At 36.3% G+C, this 25,659-nt stretch overlaps 1 protein-coding gene across 2 annotated transcripts; it reads right to left on the bottom strand.

Annotated features, from left to right (window-relative positions):
• Positions 1 to 15,649: 15,649 nt before the first annotated feature.
• On the bottom strand, positions 15,650 to 19,597 carry LOC132029585 (ankyrin repeat-containing protein BDA1-like). 2 transcript variants are annotated; one of them, XM_059418857.1, is made up of 3 exons: positions 19,410 to 19,597; positions 18,603 to 19,181; positions 15,650 to 16,679 (listed from the first exon to the last, which is right to left on the bottom strand). In XM_059418857.1, the coding sequence occupies exons 2-3, from the start codon at positions 19,173 to 19,175 to the stop codon at positions 15,840 to 15,842; spliced, it is 1,413 nt and encodes a 470-aa protein (XP_059274840.1). In that variant the 5' UTR covers positions 19,176 to 19,181; positions 19,410 to 19,597; the 3' UTR covers positions 15,650 to 15,839. The 2 variants fall into 2 exon arrangements, with proteins under 2 accessions (XP_059274840.1, XP_059274839.1); XM_059418856.1 differs by lacking the exon at positions 19,410 to 19,597 and having other exon boundaries at positions 18,603 to 19,362.
• Positions 19,598 to 25,659: the final 6,062 nt, after the last annotated feature.

Below are 25,659 nucleotides of genomic sequence, written 5' to 3'. Positions count from 1 at the left end.
AGATTTATGATTTTAATTAAGTGAATAAAGTTTATAAGAAATAAATAAAAAAAATAAAAAAATCTAAGTAAATCTCATATAGTTGTTTCTTTGAATAAATGAGTTTAAATTCATGGATTTCCTTTTTTAAAATCAGCTTACAGTATAAATTTCATTAGCCTATTAGAGATAAATAAAATTTTGCTTAAAAATTATATAAATTATTTAAAAGTCTTAATAAAAACTAATATATTGTACATATATAATTATAAAAATTATGTATAAAATTTGTCGTTCGGTTCAGTTTGTTTTTAGTAAAATCAAAACCAAACCAAATATTATCGGTTTTTAAAAATTCAAAACCAAAATAAATCTAACCCAAGTAAATATCGGTTTGGTTTTGGTTTTCGGTTTGGATCGGTTTTTAACCAAACCGTGAACACCCATCTTTCAAACTATATATTTCCTTTAAGTTTTTCTCTGTCTTCAAGTTACGTCCCTAAATCTTGTATTCAGATGCTTCTTGACTATACTCCGTGAGATTGGTTCGGTTTTAGCCTTTGTGTCGCATATTACGATTTCAGCTGCTATGAATATTTGGCTTTCATTTAAGTTATGATTGCATCTTGAATGCGAGAATGCTTTATGATGATGAATAAGGTGGAAGTCGCGGGTCACGAAAATGAATCGCGACATTATAACTTCTTATTTTTGCTCATTTAGGTAATAAAATGAATCAAATATGACCCTTATGACATTAAACAAGAGCCGTAAAACGATTGCACAATTCAGGAATTAAAAAATGAACTAGCGAATTTCTGTGTTTGATCGTACACTGATTTAGTTTCCTTATGACTTTGCATATTCTTAGACTAAAAGGATATTTAACAAATGTAAGTCATAAATCCAAAACATTACATTGTATTTTGAAGACGATTGTGCTACAGAGCCTAGATATTGGACTAATCAAATATTGAAATAAACCAAATTTGCAAATCTTTTTGAATTCTGCCCTTTTCTCTTTTCTTTTCATCCATATGTAGAATTTTTTTCCCTTTTTGGTTGGTAAGAGGAGAAGGTTTGATGCAGAGAAATTTCTCTGTTGTGTTATTATGTGTATTGTTGATTTGTCAATACTTTCTGGTTTCATTTTTGTGATTGAGTAAACAGATGTTTAGAAAAGAGAACTTCTTGAATATCCCAATAGATCATGTATTCAAAGTGAATGTATAAACTGATGAGATCCATCCCATTTGGTTGTAATTGGCATGTGCCAATTTACTTGGTTTGAATTCTTGCTTGGAGCCAAAGGCAAAATTTGTGGATTACAAATTTTGAGTCCTTTTCTTTTTCTTCTTTTTGTGCTTGGAGGCTAAGTTTGGTCTCCTATAAATGGAGAGAATTTCTTCCATTTGTAACACACACCAAACAAAGAGAGAAAGAAGAGTGACGCATTCACACATAGGAAAATAGTCTGTGAGGAAAAATAAAGAGTGTGAGCGATATTATAGTGAGGTGAGAAATTCTTAAAAGAGGGTTATTTCTTTTGAGTGTGTAGTAGTCTTTGGAGTATTTTACTCAGACCTATAAAGTTTAAAATTCTTACTATAGTGATATCAGTTGCTCCTCTCAGCCCGTGATTTTTTCCCTTTTCGATTTTCGCGTAAAATCTTGGTGTCATTATTGCTATTATATTCTTGTTGATTAACCATATCACAGTGCTACGTTATTATTTCGCTGTAAATACTGTGAATATTATTTCTGTGGCGTGGTTTATTTCCAACAACTGGTATCAGAGCACAGATTCTGCTCATTTATAGAAATATTTTTTGTGGTCGGTTGTACTATGCACAGTGAAAAAAAAATGTTTGGAGTAAAGTACAAGGTAGTAAAATTCAACGGTGAAATCGGTTTCTCAACATGGAAAAGAAGGATGAGGGATCTTCTCTTCCAACAAGGTTTGCACAAGGCACTAGGCGGCAAATCCAAAAAGTCCGAATTCATGAAAATTGAGGGTTGAGAGGAAATGGATGAAAAGGCAGCTAGTGCAATCAGATTGCACTTAATAGATGATGTGGTCAATAACATCATCGACGAAGAAAGTGCATGTGGTATCTGGACAAGGTTGGAAAACCTGTATATGTCAAAGACGTTGACAAACAAATTGTACCTAAAGAAGCAATTATACGCCCTGCATATAGGTGAAGGTACAAATTTTTTGTCATATTTAAATGTGCTTAATGGATTAATCATGCAGCTGGCCAATCTCGGAGTAAAGATAGAGGAGGAAGATAAAGCCATCGTGTTCCTGAACTCGTTGCCTTCATCATATGACAATTTGGCAACAACCATCTTGCATGGTAAGGACTCAATTGAGCTGAAAGATGTCACATCAGCTTTTCTACTCAATGACAAGATGAGAAAGAAACTTGAAAATCATGGTCAGGCTCTCATCACAGAAAGTAGAGGCAGGAGTTACCAAAAGAGTACGAGCAACTATGGTAGATCAGGAGCTCGCGGGAAGTCTAAGATCTGATCGAAGTCAAAAGCCAGAAATTGCTACCATTGCTACCAACCAGGTCACTACAAAAGAGATTGTCCAAATCTAAAAAGGAGCAAAGGTGAAAGCAGTGTCCAGAAGAATGACGACAACACAACTACCATAGTGCAAAATAATCATAATGTTGTCCTCTTCATAAACGAGGAAGAGGAATGCATGCACTTGGCAGGTTCAGAGTCAGAATGGGTGGTTGACACAGCAGCATCTTATCATGCCACACTGGGAAGAGATTTTTTTTACAAATGTCACGACCCACTTTGGCATAAGCCGTGCGAGCACTTACCTCTCTCACCTCGGTAAGCAAACCCTTAACCCAACTATAATTAAGTCAAGCAAAAGAATAGAATAAATACATAAGTCTCACGATAATATATATATATATATATATATATATATATATATATATATATATAGAATAGTGCGGAATAATAATAATACCCCCAGGGTCTAGTCTGAGTAATACAAGAGCATCTAAAAGGGAAATAATACAAGTCTGGAATAATAATACATAAAGTGTCTTATGTCTCTGAATAGAAATAGGACATAATGATAGAGAAGTCTTCAAGGCAGCGAACGGCCATGCTCACCCTGGAAACTCGAAGATAATGCTGAAGCGACTATCAGCCACATGTAACAGAAGCGGATCCAACCTGATACTCTGCATTCATAAAGGAATACAGCAAGTGCAGGTCAGTACAAAACAACAGTACTGGTAGGCATCATCGGCCGACTAAGCATAGCTAACACAATTCAGATAATAAAGCAGATAAGCAGACAAACCAACAAGTATAAATCAAATGTAATCGAATCCAAGTACACGTCATCGCCTAAGTAAAGCATCTAATCCCAAATGTGCCAAGTCTGAATCCAACATCACAAGTACAACACCAAAACATCTCAAAATCAAGCCATATGCAATGCAATGCAATAGTGTATGAATGCAATGCAATGCCATGAAATATTGTGTACACATGTACTCCGGATGGAAATATCGACATCTCGGTAGCACAACCCAATATGACTCGCGGAGTCTAAGTGCCACCCATCCCGGATCTTTTCCCAACAGAGAGACGGGACCCCGGATCTTTACCCACGGGGGGTTCTCACGGGCACCACTCTGGGGACCCGCGGAGTCCATGCACTCACTCAATCAACGATTCCAGAAATCGAGCCCAGCTCATCAAAGTGTTTCATCAAATATCATCAGTATCTCCACAGTGTATCATGAAAATTGAGAGTGCGTGCAATGCATGTATCATCATCAATAATTATGCTTAATATCACAAGTACCAACAATGGGTACGCCAATAATATATCCGAATCACAAGTACCAACAGTGGGTACGCCAACAATATCATAATCAAGATGATAAAACGACCCAATATCTATCAACAACTCATGGCATCAAGCCAACACAATAGAACAACCAAATCACAACACAACGGGGTGGCTAGCTGACACACACGGAGGCAACCTAAGGCAATATCCAACCCAACTTCATACCCGAAGTTCACATATTGTCTCCGATAATATAGTCTGAATATGTGCTTCGCTATACGAAGTCTCACCAAGGATAAGTCATAACCTACCTAGATGGCCGAACAGCAACACCAACAAATCACTCTATCGCCTTACCTTTCCGCTGAGCCTCAGAACCAAAGTAGTCTAGGCATATTCGAAATCTAGATTAGAAATCATGAAGAATGATACTAATATTGCTACTATTCAATTTAGGTCAATCTAACCTAGAAATTGGGGAAATGGGCTCACAAGGGCAAAAGGGGAAAATCGGAAGCAAAATATCAAATTAAGCACTAGGTGATCATAATCCAACTACCAATTGCTGATTTAACTCAAGGATAGGCCTAATTCCTAATTTCAAACAAAACCCTCAAAATTTGGTATAAACCCTAACTCTTTGATTCAAGAATTCAACTCTAATAATGGAAGATATATGATTAATAACCTTAGATTCATCAAAATCTAGCATAAAACCCATAAATTTAATCATTAATAAGCCTAGAGAATAAGTTCATCAAAACCCACTTCCATCTTCCATTACTAAGGGATTATTAAAGGAAAGGGGGAATCTATGATGATTAGGATTAATGGAATAATAAAGGGATTAGAAAGATTTACCCCAAGAATTTTCTCCAAATATCTCCAAGAACAATCTAATTTCAAATGACAATAAATGATAGATGTCACAACATTAAAACTAGTTCACAACTTATGACTATGTTTAAAAAATGCTAATTTTAGGAAAATATTAGGAAACCATTCGTAAAAATGTAAACTCCATTTTTAATCTTTGACACAACGGACCGCAACAACGGTCTTTAAACATAATTTAATTAATACTAAGGCATTATTATCTATTTCAATTACCCAACTATCAAATGACTTGTAAAAAGCGAGATTTGAAGATGATTATGTTACGTTTTGTGTAGATAATGATGATGCATGGGTGAGAAAAATATATATAACATTTAGAATAGTATGTTCAATGTAGAATAAACGGGTGTATATTTTTATAGGATACTAATGTATATATATGGTGCCGTTTATTGAAAGGAAGTAGTAAAAAAATGCGATATATATATATATATATATATAGGGATTTTTTTTCTTTGTATAATATAGTATAGAAGATGCGAGGATCGATATATAATATGTATAGAAGCGAGGATTAGAAGATAATGTGTAAATATGGTGCGTCATATTTTGAAAATAGCTATTTATGTGACATGACACACGTTACACAAAATAAGATAATACATGTGTACGTGTATATAAATCGGAATATTTACCTTATAACTCTAGCCACTATACTCGGGCTCTAATATAACTTCCTCATTTAAATTTAATGAATCTAACTTTTGTTCAATATGTTAGCATAAAAATAGTAAAGGATTACCCAAGCATCTTATCCCTTTTAAAACCCTATTTAAATCGCTCATTTTGTTAAAATGGATTTAAAAAAGAGAACGTTAATTAACTTTAAAGAAGAGAATAAGAAAAGAGAAAAATAAAAAAAAATGAAAAATTCCGCCTTATCTATTAGTAAAAAAAAAGGTGTTTATAACCTGTGAAATACGCAAAGTTAAAGGGAAACCAAGATTTACATCTAAAGAAAAATGACCAACGACAAACTTCGGCCATTTACGAATTCACAAACAAGCAAGAAATAAAATCTTATCGATACAAACCCCAAAAAAAAATGTTAGTCAGAGGGTGCAAATAACGTATAATAATACAAAAGATATAAAAATTTTAAGAGAGAAAGAGGGACGGAGACTCTTGACACGAAATGGGGGGGACAGCTAGACGCGCGCGTGAATGTAGCTGCTACTGCTTTCTTCTAATTCTGGGCAAAATCCGGAGTTGCCCTGACTCCAAATGCTCCCATCAAAATATAGAGGAAAAAAAAAGGTTATAGAGTCACAATCCCAATATTCAGATGGAAATAACTAACATCAAATGCTAATTATGATTAACAATAAGGCACAAAATACTGATTATTTCCAGAATCTAGTTAAGTCATAAGATTTGCTACGTCAAAAAATCTAGTATGCCGTCTCAAAAATTAGCTCACAAACATTTTGAACCATGATCACATCCAAAACCTTCTTTCATGTTTTTAAAGTTTCACCAGAGGGGGAGATACAACAATCCGAGATAAGTAACTTTGTCCCAACTGATCACTTTAGACATGATTCAAATGGTTTTGAGCATCTAGATCAAAGTACATCAACTTTTAAGCCAAAATACGACCAGAACATAATGCAACTATGAGTTCACTCGAAATTCTTAAACATGCTAATAGGTTGTTCAGACATGCTCACACCTTTATTTGCAAGACTCCAAGACAACATGTAAGGCACCCATATGACCATTTTCCACAAAGGATGATTCACTAACTCGATACACATAATTATTACCATCAGCAGATTACCTAATTCAAGAACTTTGGAAGAAAGTAAACACATGCTAATCGTTTGCAATATTAAAATTACATTACTTGGATAGGGTCGATACTTGGAGATGAGTCGTAGTTAAAAGAAAGATCTAAATTGATCCCTTAAGCCACTAGATTAAATAGAAACAGGAAACACATGAGCTCATTCAAATGCCAATTCAACACCACACCAAACAAAACAATAATTTCTCTGGAAATTGAAATATGGAATCCCATCTCCTCTTAATCAAGTGTTTAGGCTGAACTAAATTATTAACCTGCTCATTATATATTTTAAGATTAGAGAACTTATACTAGTTCTCTTATATTAATCTAAAGGCAGTTACCACATTATCCCATATATATCACCTAAAGCAAGGAGATTTTGACAACATAATTACTTGGAATCCTTCAAAACTATTAAACTTGATTCTCATCCAGACACCAACTTCAAATGACTATGTAGGATATTCAAAAGGAAACTCGGAACTGTTCTTTCTTAGAAATCCATACACTCCAGGTAACCATATTGCTTGATTGGAAGACACAGGCATACTTGAACCAAGATAAGAATTTAAACACTGACTACCACATAACTGAAGAAAAGAACTTCTCTAGGTGAAACAAAGAGCAGAAAAAATCACATTTTGGGGCAGAAACAATATTTCAGTATGCAAGCAAGGCCTTAAACTATTCTTCTACTGAAGTCTAAACCAGTAACATATATTTTGATAGTAGCATAGATTATATCTATATAAATTTACAAAATCAACTAAGCGAATTCACTATTGCACACTGGCTTCCTATGTAAGAACTGATTGAAGAATCCAAATTAAAACAAACTCATACTCATGGCTGGAAATTACGACTCTAACAGTGACACACATCAAATATCATTTGCTAAAATAGCATTTTATCTAATTCTTCAAAGACATGCTTAACTGCAACATCTTTACGAGCTTTAAACATGGTAGCTGCAATAAGGATGCCTCATATTCACAATATTTGTACTAGAATGGTGCTAAAGCACTTATACTAACCAAAACAAAGCTAAATCATACTACAAAATCGAATCGACTAACTTATGCTGAACTTACACAATTAACGCTCAACTAATCATGCTGGTATTAAACAAAGCAGAAAATGAAACTATAAATTCCAAACAAAGAGAATAATAACAGAAAAATGAAAATACTAACAGACTATATCGAAACAGAACTGGAATTTAAAAAAAAATAACCAAAACAAGATGAAAATAAAATGAGAAAGGGAGAAGGTTACAATAAAATAACCCCAAGTCCCCAAAGCATTTTATTTAAACAGTTTAAGTCTCAAATGGTTAAAGAAAACAGTTCAGGAGCTTACGCCCATATCACATAGTAGTAAAACTATTTATACGAGTAAACTAACTCTTTAAACATCACTCATGACGACCAGATTGGACTTAGGGAGTTACATATTCAAGAACATAAAGAGCCATTACAGATGCCAACATTAAAACTTCACAGTAGCACAAAATTACTTGAATCTTTGGAGGCCAAACCACCCTCGAGACTAATCCTGTTATGAAGGTGATATAGACATCTCATAGTATTTGAGTATATTGCAGAAGCTACTACTAACTGACTTTCTTAGGAATACATACCCCTCTTTAAACACACAACCACACGTTGTTTTGGTCAAAATATTTATAGCAAATTAAGAGATGGAAAAGCATCACATTTACTAGACAAAATTATTGATTCTCGGAAACACTAGACCTTATTCCTTAGTATCCAGAACAGAATCATAATAGTCCTTAAGTGACAAAGGAAAAGGAGGAAAAATTATTAAACTAAAGATCTAATCCACTGATAATGGGGTAGCTAATCCATGCTGTAATAACTAGCTAATAGTGTTGACAAAGATTCAATCATACCAAAGCTGAACAAATTATGGACGACTAAGTAATTTTAACATTATGCTAACAAGTCATAAGCCTATCGACACAAGATAATCACATAGCTAATCACTGGTGATTAATATCAACTACAAACAAAAAGAAAACCAAACACTGGAAGAATTACCACATAACTAAAACTTAGCTAAACACATAAACAACCGGTTCTACAAGTTCAAACAAGAACTAGAATTTAAGAAAAGAAAATTTCAAGAGTTAGGCGATTTACCTTTTGTAGTGTAGCGGCGGGGTTAAATACATATTCGACGAAATTAGTCGTTCTAAACTAATTTACAACAAAACGAGGAGCGAACACATTCTAGCCCAACTAAACCAAATGAACGACGAGAAATACTTGAACGACTACATTTCTACTTTTACAAATTTGAAGACGAAGAGAAGACGAGTATGATTACAAAGCTGGTATTTAACCAAAAAAACGTTTTCTATCGAGTTGAGCACACTGGAAAAAACAGCGAAGGGAAATAATCTCATGCTTTTCACTCAAATTTAAAGGAAGCTAAACATCTAAACCTGTAAACTTAATCATGCTGAATTCCTACAAAAATCAGAACGACGCTAACAAACATGAAATCGAGTTCATTAACTCATACTCACACAGAATTTAAATAGGCAGAAATCTTAACTAGGAAAATAGCTAAAAACGACACAGCCAAACAGAACCGGAAAAATTAAGAAAGAAGAAGGAGAATTTCTGCTCAAACAAGAACTAAAACACTCAGATTTTTAACACACACTAATTGACTAATAAACCAACTGACTTTTAGCGAGAAATGAAGAAAGGCTAAATATGAAAAAAAAAATGCAGGAAATGCTAATTAACTCATACTTTGCAATGGAGACGACAGGAATAAAATGGAAACTAACAAAGCATTAAATTAACTCATGCTTTCTATTCAAATGGAGTAACAACAGCGACATGAAAATAGGATAGACTAACCAGTGAACATATTCTCATGTTGAATAGTAGGTAAAACGTTCTATTTCTACGGTCACGAAACAAAACACACATTCACATTTTAATAGCTAACGAGCATGATATCTGCTAGTAGAGGAGAGACAGAGTCTCTTAGTAATTTATTCGAGCGTTTTATTTCTTCAGAAGAACATGAAAGACTAGGCGATTTACAACATCTCTAAAAAACATAACTGGCGACATATTCTTGCATCTCAACATACTTAAAATTCCAAATTTCGAAAAGTAGAGCAGGCAGGGAAAACACTGACCTCTTTTTAGCAATAAAGTAAAGATTTATAGGTTACATTATTCCAACATCAGCGAGTTTCGATTAATTCAAACTTGTGCAAATCAGTAGTTTCCTTTCTAAACGTCATAGTTCCTGTCTTTTAAGTTTAAGATATCGATCTTTCATTAAAATAACAAGAAAGCTGATTCTAACACCCTTTAAACAGAAAATTAAACAAGAAAACAAGATTTACAGGTTCTAACCATACAGTTAAAACAGAAAATAAACAAACGACGATAACGTCCAAGCAACTACATATTATCTAAGGACTGGAATGAAAAGCAGGTTTAGGTCTATTACTGACCTTCTCCAGGACAGCGAACTAAGGCTATTTATCGTCGTCGAGTCACCGAATCCGCTCGAAAAGCTTGTCGTTTTAGCCGAGAACTTGAAAAGAGATTTTGACAACCAAACAAACAAAAAAAAAACTTAGAATTAGGAATAATACTTTCTGAAAATTCAACTTGGTTTTCAGTTATGGAGGCGTTTGTTCAAGAGGCGATTTTCAACACTTGAACTTGTCAATCGTAAAGGGGATTTTCTACACTAAAAAAAAACTTTTGAAAGTAAAGCAAATTTTTCTTCAATTTTTTGGACTTGAGGGGATTTTTAACTATTCAGAAAAACTTATGAAAATAACCAGATTTTCTCCAAATGTTTTACTCTCTCCTCAACAGCCGATAGAGGCTGATATTTATAGGCAAAGCTGAGGGGGCTTCAACAACTTGAATTCGAAGTTCAAAAATAAGGGAAAGGGGGGAAATTTTGGGAGATATTTTCAACAGATGAGATGATGAAAATAGGGATGGGCTTACCCTGAAATCGCTGAAATCGCACATGGAGCCTGCAAGCTTCAGAGATGGAGTGTGGGAAAAGAGAAGACCAGATTTCGTGGGATGTTGCTGTGGTGGTGGTGAAGTGATGGAAGTGACGGGGAGTGGGGTGGTGGTGACGTTGGGGTGGCAGCGTCGGTTGAAGAGAGAGGAGGAGAGGGGTTCGTTTGGTTAGGGGCTGAAAAGACTTAGGGATTTGTTTGGTTAGCTGATTTTTTAGGTGGTTTGGGCCGGGTCGGGTCGGCGGGGAACTGGGCTGGGGCGGTCGGGTTTTGGGCTGGGGTGGTTGGGCCACTGATTTGGGTTATGGGTAAAAGGAAATTGACCCAATATTGTGGATAGGTAATTTAATTTCTAATCCCCCTCTATTTCAATCAATTAATTAAAATATGATTCTTCGTCTTGATTAATTCCCACAAAATGTATACCTATATAAATTATGACACAAGTAATTTAATATACGCATTTAGTTTAAAAATAGTGTAAAAGATGATTAATACGGTAATAAGTAAGATTAAAGGAAAAACGCCAATGCCAATATTGATATACGAATATCAACATTACTATTATTTTATTTTATTTTCGAATGATAAAATAAAAAATAAAAAAAATGTTTAGTCCTTTTCAATTATAAAATATGACGTTTAGTCATTTTTAAGAGACCATAAAAATGTTCTTGATTTTGGCGAAATATATCTCGAAAAATAGTGTGATAATTAGCGAAAATATTCCAAACTCATTTTCGGGGAATTTTCACGACTGAGAAGCATAGTGAAATTAATTAAACAAAAAGGAGGGCCAAAATTGGGTGTCAACAATAGACTAAGGGCTTATTTAAAACACACTTAATGAAATAACATGCAAGATCGCCACACGCACACCGTAACAAAGGCTGCCCCTGAGATACTTATGGCCGCCGTAGCGAAAAGATGCCGCCAATGCGGGCATCAGGTACCAAAAATGATGGGATTTTTCTAAGTCCCAAACGAAATCCCGAACCATCCCCGAGGCCATCTGCTCACAACCCACATACACAGACCCACACAAAAATACACTATGAACTCGCTCGTGGCCTCAAAATTCCCAACGGAGATCTCGTTGACCGAGTCAACCCCCGATACCTCATTCCTATTTCCTAACCCAAGTCCCAAAATGCATCCGAGTGCAATGGGAATCGAATCAGATATACACGCAAGTTATAAACGACCATCCGGACCTCTCGGAATCGACGAATTTTCAAAAAAGGTCCGTTTACCCAAAAGTAACTTCGGGTCAACTATTTTTCACTTTAAGCCCATATCTCACAAAAAAGTTACCCGACTCCGATCTAGACACCTCGGGAGCGTATCAACTATCCCTTTGGGTCAAAAGTGAGTTAATCAATGCTAGAAAAAGGGCGAAAATGTCGGAAGGACTATAACGACCAAATGGGTCTTTACAACAGATATGTAGCAGGTGATTTCGGTACTGTGAAAATGGGTAACACAAGTTACCTAAATATTGCGGGGATCAGAGACATTTGTATCTTCAAGAAAAATGTCGGATGCACATTTGTTTTGAAAGACGTCCGCCATGTACCTGATTTGCGGTTGAACTTAATCTCAGGAATCGCTTTGGACCGAGATGGATACGAGAACTATTTTGCAAACAAAAAATGGAGACTCACCAAGGGATCATTGGTGATTACAAAAGAGAGTGCTCGTGGCACGTTGTATGACAAATGCGAGGTGGGCCGAGGTAAATTGAATGCGACTCAAGATGGGATTTCTGTAGATTTGTGGCATAGAAGAATGGCTCATATGAGCGAGAAAGGATTGCAGATTCTTGCCAAGAAATCAGTCATCTCTTTTCTCAAAGGTACAACGATAAAACCTTGTGACTACTGTCTATTTGGTAAGCAGCATAGAGTCTCATTTCAGACATCGTCTGAAAGAAAATTGAATATTCTTGATTTGGTATATTCTGATGTTTGTGGTCCAATGGAGATAGAATCGATGGGTGGTAATAAATATTTTGTTACTTTTATTGATGATGCTTCACGAAAATTGTGGGTTTATATTTTGAAAACCAAAGATCAGGTTTTCAAGTTTTCCAGAAGTTTCATGTTCTGGAGGATAGTCAGACGGGTCGAAAGCTAAAGCGTCGAGATGAGTACACTTCAAGAGAATTTGAAGGGTACTGTTCATTCCATGGGATTAGACATGAAAAGATAGTTTCTAGAACCTCACAACATAATGGTATCGCTGAGAGGATGAATCACACCATTGTTGAGAAGGTAAGAAGCATGCTCAAAAGGGCTAAACTGCCTAAGTCATTCTGGGGTGAAGCTTTTTCTTTTTTTTTCTGATCAATAGGAGTCCATCAGTTCCATTGGAGTTTGACATCCCAGAGAGAGTTTGGACCAACAAGGAGGTGTCCTACTCGCATCTGAAGGTGTTCGGTTGCAGAGCTTTTGCACATGTACCGAAGGAGCAGAGAACAAAGCTGGATGATAAATCCATTCCCTGCATATTCATCGGATATGGAGATGAGGAGTTCGGGTGCATCGCGGGATCTTATAAAGAAAAGGTCATCGGCGTAGACGTAGTCTTCCGAGAAAGTGAAGTTGGAACTGCTGATGATATGTCAGAGAAGACCAAGAATGGTATAGTCCCTAACCTTGTTACCATTCCTTCTATTTTTAACCATCCCAGAAGTGCAGAAAGTACGACCGACGAGGTTGCCGAGAAGGGAGAGCAACTTGGTGAGATTGTTGAGTAGGGGGAGCAACTTGATGATTATGTCGAGCAAGTGGAGTACCCTACTCAGGAAGAAGAAGAAAAATCTCAACCTCTGAGGAGATCATAAAAGCAAAGGGTAGAGTCATCCAAGTACCTGTCCTCAGAGTATGTCCTCATTAGTGATGAGGGGGAGCGAGAAAGTAAAGGAGGTGCTCCCATCCGTAAAAGCTGATGAAAGCCATGCAAGAAGAGATGGATTCTCTACAGAAAAATGGCACGTATAAGCTGGTTGAACTTCCAAAGGTCAAAAGACCACTCAAATGCAAGTGGGTCTTCAAACTCAAGAAAGATGGAAATGGCAAGCTGGTCAGATATAAAGCTCGATCGGTGGTAAAAGGCTTCGAACAGAAGAAAGGTATTGATTTTGACGAAATTTTCTCACCTGTTTTCAAAATGACTTCTATTCGAACCGTTTTGAGCTTAGCAACTAGCCTAGATCTTGAAGTGGAGCAGTTGGACGTGAAAACTGCATTTCTTCACGGAGATTTGGAAGAGGAGATTTATATGGAGCAACCAGAAGGATTTGAAGTATCAGGAAAGAAACACATGGTGTGCAAATTGAATAAGAGTCTTTATGGGTTAAAACAGGCACTCGGCGTGATGGTACAAGAAGTTTGACTCACTCATGAAAAGTCAAACTTACACAAAGACCTATTCTGATCCTTGTGTATACTTTAAAAGATTTTCTGACAACAACTTTATTATTTTGTTATTGTATGTGGATGACATGTTAATTGTAGGACAAGATAAGGAGCTGAATGTCAAGTTGAAGGGAGATTTGTCCAAGTCATTTTACATGAAAGACTTGGGCCCATCACAACAAATTCTCGGGATGAAGATTGTTCGAGAACGAAAAAGCATAAAGTTGTAGCTATCTCATGAGAAGTACATTGAACATGTACTAGAACGCTTCAACATGAGGATTGCTAAACCCGTCAGCACGCCTCTTCCTGCTCATCTAAAGTTGAGCAAGCATATGTGTCCTACACTAAAGGAGGAGAAAGATGGCATGGCCAAAGTTCCTTATTCATCAACAAGCATCCATGTATGCAATGGTATGCACTAGACCTGATATTGCTCATGTAGTTGGTGTTGTTAGCAGATTTCTTGAAAATCCTAGAAAAGAACACTGGGAAGCAGTTAAATGGATACTCAGGTACGTGAGAGGTACTATTGGAGACTGTTTGTGTTTGGGAGGATCTGATCCGCTTGAAGGGTTAATATGCCGATATGGCAGATCTTGATAATCGTAAATCTACTACCGGATACCTGTTCACATTTTTGTGGGGAGCTATATCACGGCGGTCGAAGTTGCGTGTCGCACTCTCCACAATCGAAGCGAGTACATTGCCACTACGAAGCTGGCAAGGAGATGATATGGCTGAAATGGTTCCTTCAAGAGCTTGGATTGCATCAGGAGGAGTATGTCGTCTATTGTGATAGTCAAAGTGCAATAGACTTGAGCAAGAACTCCATGTACTATGCAAGGATGAAGCATATTGATGTGAGCTATCACTGGATTCGGGAAAAGATAGAGGACGGATCTATGCAGGTCAAAAAGATCCCTACAAGTGAGAATCCTTCAGATATGTTCATGAAAGTGGTACCAAAAGACAAGTTTGAGCTATGCAAGGAACTTGTCGGCATGCACTCAAACTAGAAGCCCGGCGTTGCCTCCTTCAGGTGAATGGGACTGGAGGGGAAGATTGATGAGATCCATCCCATTTGGTTGTAATTGTCATGTGCCAATTTACTTGGTTTGAATTCTTACTTGGAGCCAAAGGAAAATACTTGGAGCCAAATGCAAATTCTTGGAGCCAAAGGCAAAATTTGTGGATTACAAATTTTGGGTCCTTTTCTTTTTCTTCTTTTTGTGCTTGGAGGCCAAGTTTGTTCTCCTTTAAATGGAGAGCATTTCTTCCATTTGTAACACACACAAAACAAAGAGAGAAAGAAGAGTGAGGCATTCACAAATAGAAAAATAGTCTGTGAAGAAAAATAGAGAGTGTGAGCAATATTATAGTGAGGTGGGAAAATCTTAAAAGAGGGTTATTTCTTTTGAGTGTGTAGTGGTCTTTGGAGTATTTTACTCAGACCTACAAAGTGTAAAATTCTTGTTATAGTGATATCAGTTGCTCCTCTCGGCCCGTGATTTTTTCCTTTTTGGGTTTCCACGTAAAAATCTTGGTGTCATTATCGCTCTTTTTATTCTTGTTGATTAACCATATCACAGTGCTACATTATTATTCCGCTGTAAATACCGTGAATATTATTTCTGTGGCGGGTTTATTCCCAACATAAACCATATGCACAGTGAAGCTAAGAAGCTCTGTTTGATTAACTTTTTCTTTTTTTCCAATTAGAAAGCTAGCATGGCGAAAACTGAGAAAGAATACCAATTTATTTTGGTTGGACTTGTCTATGCTTTTGAACTCTTTTAACATGTGACAATGAAATGAGATTCCCAAAATAAGCATGAATATTTCTTGTAATGGCTGAGTCCTATTTATTAATGCAACATATCAAACATTGACAAAATTAATTGAATTTGCAAATTTTCGCGCTGCTGATGATCTTATCTTATGCTTCTTTTTCTGCCATATACGCAACAAACGTATTGTGTTTCCGAGTAGAAGTAGTGCCATTAAGCCACACCATACTGTAATTCCAATTTCAATGACCTGACCAAGTGGTTCACTGTCCTTCTTAGGTGTGAGGATGTAAATTGATATGCCATAAGTGAGTGCTACTGAGGTTACTGTCAACCACATGATAACCATCAAACCCCACATGAAAAGCCTGCGCCTGAAGGGCAATCCACTTATCAACAGCAAGATTGTGCTGAGAGAAGAGACAAAGGCAATAGTATTGGCACGGAGGAAATATCGATACGATCTGGCATGATTATAAGCCATTACTGCTTCCCCTGCTTTATGTGAGGGCATTCCCTGATCGTTCAATTTTCCATTTTCTTGCCAAACACCGCCCGGAGGGTTCATTCCAGCTTGGAATGCCATGGTTGCAATAAGTGAGGCCACCACCATTATTGTTTCGCGTTTCTTGGAAAGCCAATCGCCTTTTGATGGGGGCTTTTGGGCCTGATTTTCTCCTAGATATGCTGGTGTTGAAGATACTGGAGAATGGTTATTTGCACCAGAGCCATTGGAAATTTTGGTACTATTTTGAATGATGGCTACTGAAATATCCTTTGATCTTAAGCCTCCAGCTTCTCTAAGACACTCTCCAATGGATAGATCAGTCATGTCCCTCCAACTCTGTGCTAAAATATCTAATGCTGTATTCCCATTTGCATCCATTGCATTCACATCTATTTGATTGGTCTTTAGCAAGTACTTGGCAGTCTGCAAGATTGGTAAGTGGTTTAGTTACTACTAGAAAATGAAGTCAATTCTTTTGGCTGAATATATCGATAGCTATTTAGACACTTCTGATTCATATTTTGGAAAAGGTTTCTCCACCTAATCACAAGCGCCAGTCAAACCTCTCTATAACAATATCGTTGGGTTCGAAAATTTTCAGCAGTTATAGAGAATGACTGTTATACACCTATAACAACATTGACATTTAAATAATATTTCGCTGTTATAGGCAAAAAAGGTGCATAAACTATAATTTTCATTTTTAATTATCAAATTCTAAACTTAATCACACTTTGTATAACGAAGAAAAATCGTTTAATGATGTGTGTGTGTGTGTGTATATATATTCATACAATATTTTTTTTGTTGTAATAGTGTATTAAATGATCAAATATTTGGTCAAAATCTCTACACTTATTATTGGTAATTATAAATATTCTATTTTTACAAAGATGGTTAATTATTATATGCCAAAAAAAAAAAAAAAAAAGATACAAAGATGGTTAATTATTATCATAAGTGAAATGCTTTTAAAAAAATAAAATATAAAAAAAAAAAAAAGTTGGCTGTTATAGAGAGGCGCTATTATATGATACTTAGTTCGGCTATTTCGGTTTCGGTGTTTTGAAAGTGTGTAACCAAACTAATTCGGTTCGTAATGTTTTCAATTCAAGCTACGGTTTGGTATTGTTGTTGCTAAATAATGGGCCACACCGATTTTTCTTCACATGATGACAAGTATATATAATTTAAGTTGGATTGACATTATACTCATTTTAGGTGGCTACCGTATACTAGGTAAGGAATGCGAAGCTTGGATTATCGCTTATCAAGAACTCATGTCTTTGTATTGAAAATTTATGCAATGTTGAACCGTATATTAATCGTTTGTTTAGCATATTCTTAGTTGCCATTTTCTTTTTTTTGATAAAGGAAAAAAGTAAAAATAGAAATTAACAATATGTTGTCCGAAACGCTTAATTGCCTTTTCGAAGTATTCCTTTTAAATTAAAATGATAATGTCACACATGAAGTTTCACAATGAAAAAGTTATTAAACTAGCCGGTAATAAAGTATATAAACAAGAAGCTGGATAAAGCACATATAAAATGTTGGCAATGCAAAACCATCCGTTTTGTGTAATTTCATATTTCACATCAAAAGAGGAAGTCTTATCAACCATCTAGTAAAGAACAAGAAGGTAACCGCTCGAACTTGGAAGAGAGAAATACTTATCCGTCGCCGCCGAAACTTGGAAGAAGCGCCGTTTTGAACTTTGAAGCACCTATGAGAACCGAGAGTGAGAAGTTAATGTGATATTTGAATTAGAGATAAAGGAAAGAGAACCTATTTTTTTAGGCTTAACTATTTAATATTTTTGGGCTAATATATAATATTTCGGTTTAACGAAAAAAACCGAAAAACCGAATATTAAACCCCGAACACCGAACCGAAAAATTTTTGAAAATTAAAACCGAACCCGAACCGAAAATCCGAAACCCGAACACCGAAAAAGCCGAATTAATTCGGTTCGGTCCGGTTTTTTCGGTTTTCGTATTTATGCCTTTACCGTCAAATCACATAAAATATGTCTAATCCTTTAATTATACACATCAACATCAATTGGAAAATGCATGCGGTTTTATGGCACATTGAGATTAATGTATTTGATTAAAGGCGACCTATTTTAATTAGTTAACCTATCTACTTAATAGACGCTTGAGAATGCACGCAAAAGTTTTTTCAGAATTTTAAGTTGGAGGTGTCTAATAGGAACAATTTGTCAAATGTTCATGTGCTTAATCGAAACATGTCGTAGTTCGAATGTCTAAATGAAATTTAGTGATAAGTTTAAGGGGCTGTCGATGTATTCTGCCACTTCTTTTCTAAGGAGCAAAGTCATACCTCAATTTGCTTATCAGCAACAGCCAAGTGCAAAATGGTGTGGCCATCACCATCCTTTGCATTCAAGAACTCATGGTCCCATCCAATCTCCATTAGCGCCTTGAGAACCTCCAGCTGATTATGCTTGACACATAAATACAAGACGTTTTCTCCATTGATCGTTGTTCCTAAAGCTGCACGAGGCCTGATATGTATCAGTTCTTTGATGACATCAACTCGACCTTTGATTGCTGCAAAATGTAGAGGATTTCTACCATCGCGATCACAAGCCAGGCACATTTCAGGATTCACCAACAACAACATCTTGACAATTTGCCGGCGCCCTTTGGCTGAAGCTATGTGAAGAGCAGATGACTTTCGCGAATCTAATTCAGCAGCAAGCTGAGGATTTTGAGCAAGAATTAACCTCACAAACTCAATATGCCCGCGCATCACTGCTATGTGCAAAGGAGTTTCATTGAAGCAAGTTAAGGTCAGTCTATCAAGAATCAAAGCATCTTGTTGAAGTAATTCTTGTAAAGCTCTCACATCTCCTTCAACTGCAGCTTCATAGAGTCTCTTCTCAGTATCCATCTTCCCCTATCAGATCGACAAATAGAATTGGTTAATAGTAATTAATAGTAGCTGATAATTTTGTACTTCTTGGACTGAGTCATCGTTGGAAAAGTCTTCCACCAAATTTTAGACTTGTTTATCTGATATTCAAGATGCTTTGAACTAATCTTATCTTCTAATGAACAAGAAATAATTAAAGAAGAAAATCAAGAAAATTGTTTCAACCACAGATGTGATTTGACTGAAAATGACCTTTGCTATTAGTACCACACTAGCTTCCTCGAAACTATACAGACAGAGACAATTCTCGCTCGAAGCTACCAAGAATTTTCTTGGACATCTTTAAACAGACCGATTTATGTGTCTGATAACAAGATATCAATTTGGTTTGAACTTTCTTTTGCGGTGTAAAATCAATATGTGAAATGAAAGTTGACATAATTGATCCAAAATACTATGCGCAAGTCAATGTCCAAATTCTAATAATTGAAGTGTACATGGTTAACTCTTGACTAATGACTGCAAAAGGAGAGAGAGAGAGTGAGTGTTTTATCTATCAACTATAGTAATTTACTGTAGTTTTCTTCAATAGTTTCTTAGGTGGAAAGAGTTATTCATGTTTTAGACCATTTATTAGTCTTGAAAAAGAAAGTGATTGTAAATTCTAATTCTAGATGGAGTTTGAACATTCAACACGATATTTATAAGACTGTTTATGCATGAATATATATACGGTGTCGGTGTTAATCCCTATGTTTCCATTTGACCAGAAGATTTTGTACCGAAGAAATTTTTATACACATGCGTTTTCAAGGTTTTAGTTTATAACACATTTCGTTCCTATCCGGGATGAGATAATCAAAGATATTCAATGGGTTGTTTAAACTTCACACGTGGCGGACGAAGTCATACAACGTTGTGACCCTTGGTTTGATCAGAAGAGGTGACCCCGCGGGAGCTCGGATCAAATATTACGAAGCAGCTGGTACGGGTCAAATGAGATTAACGTTATATAATCGGTCCAGATTCGGAGCTGACGTTACAATTCAACATTAAAGGATAGCATTTATTGGTTACTATTGCCCCTCATTAAGATAAATTAGCAGCTCAAGGCTGATGTTTATTGTAAAGACTAGTTTCATCATGCCCGTGCTAAGTCCGGGCCCAAACTCAAAATATAAAAATAGTATTTTAAATTTAAAAAGTATAATTTGTCTCACATTTTTTCATTTCATAATTAATATAATTTAGTGACATGTTAAACATGTCTTGTTGATAAGTCTTCATAATTATTAAAGTTTGTAATCACATAATTGGATAAGTTCAAGTAAAAAATTATTTATGAGGAAGGAAGTTTAGTTGGAGAATTGGAAAATATGACAGGGACTACAAGTGATTTGCTATACTGTAAAATAACATCATTTAAAATATGTTAATAATTACTACTTGACGAAGATCATAATTCGAAAAACATTGGCATTATTATGAATTTGTGAGCATGTAATTTCTTAGTTATTGATAGTAATAAATTAAATCGGTGTTTATTAAGTCCTAATTTCACTTATAATTTCATGTAGCAAGAGTTTTTGACAAAACTCATTTTTTTCATCTTCTAGAATCTAGTAAAATAAAAATTCTCAATGACTTCAAGTTTATATTACAATATTTATAACATTGATTAGAGTCTTTACATAAATTAATCTAATAATAATTAAAGTATATAAATAATGTATTCCCTCTGATCCATTTTACTTGTCATGTTTATATTTTCATGCCCCTTAAAAAAATACTCACTCCATCCTGTTTTAATTTTTGTTTTTGCTCTTTTCACATTCATTAATAGACATAATAAGTAGAAGATATTATTTACGAAGTTACCCTTGTTTATTAAATGTTTTTTTAGACTTGAGAAATATTAAAAAGAATTATAAGGGTATAGTTGAAAATAACTGCAAATTTTAATCTTGATTATCTAAATTAATAATTATTTCGGGATAAATATTTTTAGCTAAAGTCATTGTTAATTTAGGACAGATGGAATATTGATTAAAATAATAATTTGATGTCACTACCCAATTTATAGATCGCGCGGGCACCTACCATACCCACCTCGGTAGGCGAACCCTCAACCGAAACAAACCATTGCAAGTGAAAACAAAATTCATTGCTTTAAGATAAATTATAATTAACAGCGGAAATCAAACCAATATATTCAAATAAATTAGCGGAAGTGTTTACAACAATTAACAAATTCAATGAATCAGTTTTTCCCCCCAAGACCTGGTCTAGACTAGTACAAGAGTGACTAATATTGAATCGGAATACCAAAAAAAAAAAAAAAAAACTTAAGACTCAGCCTCCATCTCGAAATACAAAGGATGGAGACTTTCAAGACATGTACCGTGCAGCTTTCGAAAAACTCCAACAATCGATTTCCTAAAAAACTCTACACCCCAAAAGGGATGTAGCAAGAGTAATATCAGTACAACACTAGTTCTGGTAAGCATCATAGGCCGCCAATGGTTAGACGAACATATCAGTAAAAGCATTCACAAATAAGCATGGTAAGAAAAACTAGGTCAACAACGCACATTACCCACCGCTCGTCATAACAACAAGGTTTTTATTCTAATTAACTCTTCTCTAGTAATCCATTTACCTAACTTACATCATACCCCCCCCCCCCCCCTTTGTCCCCTAGCGTACAATAGACAGTTTCACACAAGTATCACAAGTCAACTACAATTACGCTATTCAATCTTAATATTGGAAGTCATTCCGTCATTCGATATCCGTTATTCACCTAATTTTGGGAAACCTACATATACAATTAAACCAACGAACAATTAACATGGTAATCCAATATCATGGCCTATGGCTATAGCAACTAAGCCCCACTGTGTCAAATCACAAAAACTCAATCCAAATTCCATATATCATAAAAACATCACAAGAATATCACAATAAAGAAATAGTGCAACGCAATGCAATAATGTATGAAATGTATACGCAATGCAATGCTGTGTACACATGTACTCCAGACGAAAATATCAACGTCTCGGTAGCACAACCCATGGGGGACCCGCGGAGTCCATGTACCTCATGGTCCGGCAATAACCTCGGATACCGCTACCTCATGATCCCGACACAAACCTCGGGAATCGCTACGCACAACCTCGATTTCGGGACAACCATCGAATATCGGTCCTCACGTCACTCTCATTCAACTGAGCCCAGCTCATCACAGTATTTCCTCAAGTATCATCAGTGTATCAACAATATATCATGAAGGATGAGAATGCGTGCAATGTATGAGTTCAATGTCAATAATCAGATCAATATCACAAATACCAAGCATGGGCACACCAACAATATCATGCACAAGGCCACACAATCAGCCAAAATAGAACGCTATCCTCATATCAAACCTCAGCAAGTAAGATACTACAATATCATAAACAAGATATATCACATAACAGTACCATCCTAAGAATCCATCCCAATCTTCGATTCCTATAGATGCATTCTCCATTTCTTCTAATACACAAATATGTAAATCTAACCAGAGTCTACCAAGAAAGGAAGCCGTAACCTACCTCGAGGCCGAGCGGGTGACACGAACATCCGTAGATCTTCAATTTGTTCATCACGTAGTAACCCGCACGAAGGAACTTGAGACAATCATAAGACCCAAGAATAGGAATCATCATCAGAGCATTTATAAGAGATTCAGATTGATAAAGAAAATTGGGAATTTAGAATATCTCTAGATTCTCTAGGCCTCCATTACTAATGAACTCTTTTCCCATCATAATAAAGCTATGTGATTTATTAACCTCCATTCATAAATAAAATCAACCATTTAAACCACTACCTAGGTAAAGTCACCATTTTTAACTTTATTCTTTAGAAACCCCTTTTCAAGATTCATGGAAGAAACCTATTTACAAATTTAAGAAGAAGATGAGAATCTAAGTTAGTAACTATTATAGGGTTTTAAGCATGAGATATTAAATCAATATAATTCATATTAAGAACATGCTAACCATTTATCCTTTTAAGTCTAGGGATTGGTGATACCCATTTTTATTAGCTTTCTAGGTGAAGACCTTAGAAACAATTAGCTATGTGAAACAAATAATTAGAAGAAGTTAGAAAGATTACCATTCCCAAGAAGATATGAATTTGAGCTCCCAAAAGTATGACTGAGGGGCGGCTGAACTTTAGGGTTTTGAGAAAATGGGGCCAAATCCCGAAATAAACTCTTAAATAGGGAAAATCACTATACGTCACCGCTATAGCTGTCTGAGAATCACTTCGGCTAGGAACCGCTGTGGTGGTCCCTCGACCAATCCACCTAACTGCTTCGGCGGTGAGTCCACCGCTACAATGCCACCGTTGTAGCGGCATTCTAGTCGCTGTGGCGGTTCCACTGGGCCTGGTGGCCCAATTTCAATACTCTCACGCAATGCACATGACGAGTTCGATCAAGTTAGCGATTTCCAGAAGTATGACTGAGTCGAAGACATTTTTAAAGAGTCGAAGTTGCAGGTTTTCTTGAAATTCATAGTAACGACGAAACAGGTCATTACATCAGATACCAATTGAACAACCGTTCATCCTCGAATGGAAAGGGAACGAACAGGCACGGACGGGTAACATATTTCGCAGTCGGGATCATAAATTGTATGTCCATACCTTCGTATCTAGAACTTAACGGAAAGAAATACTACGAATAACGTAGCCGCAAACTTTTCGTGACTTAGCGTAATCAGACATAACTCAACAGAAAATCAACTGATTTTACAGTAGATCATTTCAAGTTAGTGTACCCAACACTATACTCGTGATTTAAAACCTACTCTTACAAACTGAACTCTAACTACGAACATATAGGAGTCGCTGGATTACATAAGTTTCCTAAAATAACATAACAAGAAGAACTCAAAGACAATGAGAAAATAATTAGAGGTCCACTATGCGGGTGTAAAGCTCGAAGTACCTTGAAACGTATCAAGAATGTAGGGACGAAATTTTGGTCTGACCGCTACAACGGCTGCCAAAGCGTCGTGGTGGCATCGTTATGGCGGTAAGGGAAATGCTGCGGCGGCAGAACGAGATTACAAAGATGTCGCTACAGCTGCATAGGAGACCGCTGCAACGCTGCTGCAGCGACGGTAAGGTTACCGCTATAGTGGCAATCGCAGAGACAGAATATAAAGAGGCAGTAGCCTCTCTCCCTTCCCTTTCCCTTATCACATAAATGAAAACTTCTCTCCACATCCCTCAACAGTTCAACTCCCACTCCTAATCTACCCTAAATAATACTCTCCCACACCCTTAACCTTTCCACTCAACACAAAAACAAGCTTCTCATTCGTAAATTGCTCTCAAACATAAGAGGAAAAGGAAGGTTCAAGGAAAAATCTCAACTTTCATCCACTCTCTCAAATCTTCAAAACAAAGGTAATAATTCGTCCCCCCTATCCCATAGTTAAACATTAGAATAGAAAATCCAAGTAAACAAGCTTAGAAAGACCGAATTTAGTAGTTCAAAGTTGGGATTTTTGGGTTTTAGTTGATGACCCACTAGGACGTAAAATAAGAGGAATTGGAACTAATTAATAAATTAGAATAATCTCCCCATCGAACGTAGCATAGTCATAGCACTGATTTAGGCCACAAAACTTGAACATCGTAAAGAAAATCCCTTGAAGAAGGCTTTTGGATTTTCTCGAAATTTGGGTTTGTTTGTTGTTAGAATCGCTCTTCAATAGGGTTAGAACTGCATGCATACTAGTTTCCTACTCGATTCGTGCCTAAAAACAAGTTTTTAAGTCAAAATTTGGTGTTGAAAATCAGGAAAGGTTCTTGGGTTTTCTGGGGACGATGTTACCGCTATAGTGGTTGGCTGACCGCAGCAGTGCCACTGTGGGGCTTGGTCGACCACTATAACGGTCCTTAGGAATTCTATACAGGACCCCTGTGGCGATCAGAGGCTCGTTATGGCGGCACCGCTCTATAGCGACACCTGCAGATTCTACTGCTGAACAATTAAGCGACATGAAAAGATTTCGATCGGGTTTTCAAGTTGTTCTTACTAGAATGATACGAAACTGATAAGACATGAATTTAACACATTTATAATTCTTTTATAGGAAAGATGTCACAGAACCAAGAAGAGAATCAATAAGTTCAAGGAGAAGAAGAGATTCCCTCATACGAGAAACTTCCAACTCCTGAGAGCAAGTGTTTACATTTGCAGCACCTGCCTATGACCTTGCTATTAGAGTGGGGCTTTGACATGACTAACGTAGACAAGCAGGCTCCAAATTTCCTTGCCAGATTAGATCAAATTAAATGGAACCGTTTGGTTGAGGATCCCAGGCTTTACAATGAGACTTGTGTGAGGGAATTTTACGCTGTGCTGCCTACGATTGACTGGAATTCTTCCAATCCAAAGATTATATTCGAGGCACCAGGGTGAGAGTGGGGTTCGAGG

Source organism: Lycium ferocissimum, chromosome 9, assembly GCF_029784015.1.
Source record: "Lycium ferocissimum isolate CSIRO_LF1 chromosome 9, AGI_CSIRO_Lferr_CH_V1, whole genome shotgun sequence".
In the NCBI taxonomy this organism is placed as follows: Eukaryota; Viridiplantae; Streptophyta; class Magnoliopsida; order Solanales; family Solanaceae; genus Lycium; species Lycium ferocissimum.
This window is presented reverse-complemented; position numbering and strand designations above follow the sequence as displayed.